Source organism: Fukomys damarensis, unplaced genomic scaffold (genome assembly GCF_012274545.1).
Source record: "Fukomys damarensis isolate Sample0158 unplaced genomic scaffold, DMR_v1.0_HiC HiC_scaffold_39, whole genome shotgun sequence".
NCBI classification, from domain to species: Eukaryota; Metazoa; Chordata; class Mammalia; order Rodentia; family Bathyergidae; genus Fukomys; species Fukomys damarensis.
In genome coordinates, this window is record NW_022900951.1 from 12,463,317 (window position 1) to 12,468,744 (window position 5,428).

At 52.1% G+C, this 5,428-nt stretch overlaps 1 protein-coding gene across 2 annotated transcripts; it reads left to right on the forward strand.

Moving 5' to 3' along the window:
• The first annotated feature begins 803 nt into the window (after window positions 1-803).
• On the forward strand, window positions 804-4,720 carry Mageb17 (MAGE family member B17). 2 transcript variants are annotated; one of them, XM_010643629.1, is made up of 2 exons: window positions 804-928; window positions 3,251-4,720. In XM_010643629.1, the coding sequence occupies exon 2, from the start codon at window positions 3,274-3,276 to the stop codon at window positions 4,279-4,281; it is 1,008 nt and encodes a 335-aa protein (XP_010641931.1). In that variant the 5' UTR covers window positions 804-928; window positions 3,251-3,273; the 3' UTR covers window positions 4,282-4,720. The 2 variants fall into 2 exon arrangements, with proteins under 2 accessions (XP_010641931.1, XP_019066110.1); XM_019210565.1 differs by having other exon boundaries at window positions 806-875.
• The last annotated feature ends 708 nt before the right edge of the window (window positions 4,721-5,428 follow it).

Here is a 5,428-nt window from a genome sequence, read left to right on the forward strand (position 1 = left end):
GAGGAGACCACAGTCCTATCCCTCATTGTCAGGACTGGGGTCCCAGGCAAAGGCAGTGAGATGTAGGGTCTCCGGAATTCTCCATCCCAGGAGGGTTGATGTTGGTGATCTGAGTTCAATAGAAGGAAATGTCCCAGGCATGGATGATGATGGGGTTCTGTGGGGTTGCATAGAGTCCCACTCCTGTGGGCTGTCCTGGGAGACCCTAAAGTCTTGGCCACGTATGGCTGGCGCACTTTGATCTCTGCTTTGCAAGTTTCAGAAGGGTGAGGACCTTGGGGTGGGGGTGGGGGGCGAGCAATATTAAGTCAGTGCAATTCCTGAGTTTACCTTGCTGAGGTAGCAAGGTAAGGATCCTGGATGTGGGCTGAAGGGGCCACCCTGCCCTTAAGGAAGGGGACACTACAAAGTTCTGCCCTGGCATTAGCACTAGGAGATGCACAGCAAGGCTAATTATTATGCTTACGTGTCCATACGGGCATCCTTGACGGGATAGACTTAGCCTAAGCGCGACAGCACCGGTGGTGCTGAGAGAAGATCTGGGCCCTAACTGGAGGCCTAAGAAGAACCTGAGTATTAATTCGGGGCCTTATTTCCCAAAAGCGGTGTCCAATAGGAATCCCTGACTTCCTGCCAGCCCTGGGAACCATAGGCGGGGATGGCCAAATGTGGTTGATACAAGCTTTCACTCTAGTAACTCCGGGAAGCTACAGCCTGAGTGGTAACACTGTGGTGGAAAGCAAAGTTTCAAGGTCGGATTGATACTCGTGGGGTCCCGTAGATCCCCGCCTGCGCCCCGCAGACTTGCCCGGATGTAGTTCGCTTGCTTCCGTCCATCTTGAAGTTATCGGACATCGAAGACGTAGATCTAAGAGGTGGGTCCTCAAGTCGGTGACCAGGAGAGCTTCGGGACTAGTCTGGTGTCAAGGTAATGACTATGAACGTGGGCCGAAGGGATTACCCACCCTCACATAGCCAGGGGAACGGGTCAGGGCTCACGCCGCCATGTTGCCGTCCCCAACCCCCACCCCAGCTGCCGCCCACGTGGCTGCCGTTACCACCTCTGTCACGGGAGAGTCTGGGAAGCTGTGGTTTTGACTTCTGGCTGCAGGAGCTCTGAAAGCACAGAGCTTAGTATAAAGGGGTAGCAGAGTGAAAGAGACCTAGAGCCCTGACGGGCGTGAGAACCCTGAACGTTAATGGGACTTCTCAAAAGAGGGAGCCAAGGCCCGTTGTGGTGGCCCATGTTTGTTAACCCAGTGCCCAAGAGGCTGAGGGCCGGAGGATCACTGCAAATTCGAGTCCACCCTGGGCTGCATAGCAAGACCCTGTCTAAAAAGAAAAACAAAACAAACAAAAAACAAACAAACCAACAAAAAAAGGAGATGGCAACTAGAGCCAGGCTCCTGCTGTCAAAATAGGGAGATCTCTGGCAGGTATGGCCAAATGTGGCGTGCCTAGCCCTCCCGCCCCCGCAACTCTGCAAAAGTGAAGGCTTTCATCTGGACCTGGCTGACTGGGGTCCCAGGAGTGAAGAGTTGGAGGTCTTACCCTGAGTCAAGTTCAGAGCGGTCCCATAGACTGCCACTCCTTCTGTGTGGTACTGCCCTCCCTTATCCGTCTTTTTTTGTTTGCTTTTGTTTTTGCTTTGTTTTGTCTTTTAAGACAGGGTCTTGCTATGTAGTTCGGGCTGGCTTTGAACTCACTATGTAGCCCAGGCTGGCCTTGAACTCGCGGTGATCCTCCTGCCTCAGCCTCCCAACTGCTGGGGTTACAGGTGTGCACCACACGCCCTGCTATCCCTGTCAGTGTTGATAGGAGGTGGTTTAACCTGAGCTTCCAACTCTTGAGTTCCTGTTTAAGCAAGGACCTCGGTAGGAGGAATGTGGTCTTGGGTCAACTGAGGATAGAATCCCAGGACTGGTCAGGTACCAGGGTGAAGATCCTGAGTTAGAAAGTGAGGATGTTTTGGCTGCCAGTGGAGAGATCTAAACTGAGCTCTGCCCCTTGGGTTAGCCCTGTTAGGTCCAGCTGACAGGTTTGGGTGCCCCCTGACTTCCACCTCTGGGTTTCAGTGATAGGGACCTAGTTGCCCCAGTTCAGCAGAGAAAGGAGTCTAGGTCTCCTGTGGGAGCAAGGATAAAGCTCCTGTATGAGAAAGCTTCATAGTCTCACCTCTCCTGTAGGGCCCAGGAAGCCATGGCAGAGCTTTTGGGATGAGTTGACTCGTTTCCTGAAGGAAAGGTGGTATCTAGAAAGATGGACTCATTGCACGAATGGGTGAGGCCCCCTTCACTAGAGGGAGATTTAGAGCTAAGAGTGGTCACAGTCAGAATGCTGCGTGAGATGAGAGACCCCCTCCAGCTAGAAGTAGCCATGTAGAGACCACCCCTCCTGTCATATCATATCTGGGAGCCCCGGGTACATTGACTTGGTGAGACATACTCATTTCCTGTCAGGGAATCTCAGGAGGCAGAGAACTTTAGGTTCAAGGGAACTGCTTCAGGCTGGAGGACTCAGGTGGGCCGAGGGACAAGTCCCATATCCCGGCTGAGTGAGCACTAACAGGGCCACCAACCCCAGGACATCAAGAGACTCCAGGAGTCCAGATCTTGCTACCAATACAAGGGGACCATGAGCAGGGTGGTTGGTCAGAGGTGATCCATGCTGTCTTCACCTTGCGGGGGCGGGGTTCTCAGGAAGTGGAGGACCTTGACCTGAAGGGAGAGGCCTTGAATGGGCAGAGGGTGTATGACACATTGAGCCAGGACCCTGAAAATATGGAGACCACCTCCCCCATATTAGTAGAGACCACAGAATCTCTCCCCATGGTAGCTCTGGGAGGCTCTGGGCATAGATGTCAGGCCAAGGCTCCCTGGTTCCTCTTCAGGTGAAACAGGGAAGCCAGGGTCTTGGTCCAAGAAGAGTGGACCCAGGTGGGGCTGGACTACAGTTTAAGGTCCACTGTTACTTCCTCCATAGGCTCCACAGAGGGGGCTGATCAGGAGAATAGGAGCCTCGTGACATCCTAGAGTAGGACCATCGAGGACATCTACACAGGGGCCTTTTTTTTTGTCTTATTCATATATGTTTGTCATACATAATGAATGCATGCTGCGATCTTAGTCCTTGTCGCTGCCCCTCCCCCTTGTCATCCAGTGCTAGGTCCCCTTCCCAACTGCAAAAGGTACCCCTCCCACCAGGGCCTTCTTAAAGCAAGGGGCTCACCCCCCTTTTCCTCCACCTCCAGGTGCCCACCTGAGCACAACCACCATGCCTCGTGGTCAGAAGAGTAAGCTCCGTGCCCGTGAGAAACGCCGCCAGGCCCGAGAAGAGAGTCGGCGTCTCCAGGATGCTCAGTCCCAAGCAGCTGAAGAGAAGTCACCCTCCTTGTCCTCTGCTGGTCCGAAGACCTCTTCCCCCAGCACCAGTGCTGTAGGCGGTCCCCAGGAGCCGCAGATGGCCGGAGCCACCAGCTCTCTTGCTCCAGCTCTGAGCTCCGATAAAGGTGCCAGTTGCCCAGAGGGGCAATGCCCAGGCTTTGCCATCCTGTATGCCCTGGAGAAAGACAAAGGAGATCCTCTGGGCAAGGTGGTGAACATGCTGGTGCACTTCCTACTGCACAAGTACAAGATGAAAGAGCTCGTTGTGAAGGCAGATATGCTGAAGGTCATCGACAGAAAGCATAAGAAGAACTTCCGTGAAATCCTCCAGAAAGCCACTGAGCGCCTGGAGCTGATCTTTGGCCTTGACCTGAAGGAAATAGGCCCCACTGGTCACTCCTATGTCCTCGTCAGCAAGATGTATCTTTCCAGCGAAGAAAGTGTGAGTGAAGGCTGGGGCTTTCCCAAGAATGGGCTCCTGATGCCACTCCTGGGTGTGATCTTCATGAATGGCAACCGTGCCACCGAGTCAGAAGTGTGGGAGTCCCTGAATATGCTGGGGGTGTATGATGGCAAGCAGCACTTCATCTTTGGGGATCCCAGAAAGTTCATCACCAAAGATCTGGTGCAGGAAGAATACCTGGTGTACCGCCAGATAGCCGATAGTTATCCTCCCCAATATGAGTTCCTGTGGGGTCCAAGAGCCTATGCGGAGACCAGCAAGATGCTAGTCCTGGAGTTTTTGGCCAAGCTCAGTAATATGGATCCCACTAACTTCCCTTCCCAGTATGAGGAAGCGCTGAGAGAAGAACACGAGAGAGTCCAAGCCAGAATTGCAGCAAGAGCTGGGAGAGCTCTTGCTGCCGAGGCCAGAGCCAGCAGAGCCACCCAGCGTTAGTGCGAGCAATGAGGCAGGTCTCACTTCTGAGTAGTGGGGAGCAAGGTGGGCTTGGGGAACCAAGGTGAATGTTTCGTGTTTCTGTTATTCATAAGTACTTGTAGATTTATGTCCTGTTTTCTGTTTTTCCATTGCATTCGTTTTAAAGAGTTTATTTAGATGTAGGACCTAAGTTTATGAAAGACATGGGTCACCTGTTCCTGTTTACTAAGTTTACTATATTGTAAAACAAGTTGCAAGGCCTAGCGTCCTCTATGGTTACCCAGTACAGGGAACACAGCATTGGAATAGAGATTTTAAAATGTAAAAGAACCCCAAAGAGAAATAGTTGGGATTATAACATGGTGAAGAAAAGTAAAAAGAGGTCAATTTCTGGTTTTACTTACTTTAGTCTTTTAGTAAATTTAAAAGATATGTACCTTAGCTTGTTTAGGAATGTGGAAAGAATAAATCATCATAAGTGAGAACTTGTGTTCCCTGCCTCTTTTGTTCTCCCAAGCATCTACTCTCTGAAAGGATTCATGCTGATTGTAGGGAGACCATCCAGAAATGGACGGAGAAGGAAGGGAGGAAGGGAAAGGGGGTGCAAAAGACGTGTTAGATACATGTACCAGCTCCCCAGAAGGAATGTACACATTATATACTACTAACACATGGTAGTTCCTACTCTGGCAGTCCCTGTCAATGCCATTCTAGAGTCCCAGAACAGATGTCATACAGAGACTATGGTGAGCAATGCTGTGAACCCGAAGGACAGTAAAAGGAAGGAAGAGGGAAGAGATTCAGACTGGCAGAGCCAATGTGGGCATCCGGGACAAGGCAGGTAGGCAGTTTGGGAAGCTACCAGACTAGACTTTCTGAGGCCGGGTCTTGGAGTGGAGAGAGCCTGACTGCAGCAGAGAACGACTCATCCGAGGGATGCGCAAACCAGAGTGGAGTCCAACCTGGGGCGGGCTGAGAAGGACCGCTGTGCTCTGGCCCCGTGTGGTTGAACCCAGTGCACTCAACGGGTATCCTGTGCACTGGGGGTTAGGGTGTCTGAGCACGAGGGTGACGCTTGGGTGGAATCTCAGAACCTATGGGGCCAGCACTCTTTGGTTTGACTTGGGGAGCAGGACTGCTCCATTCAAAAGGAACCCAAATTGGG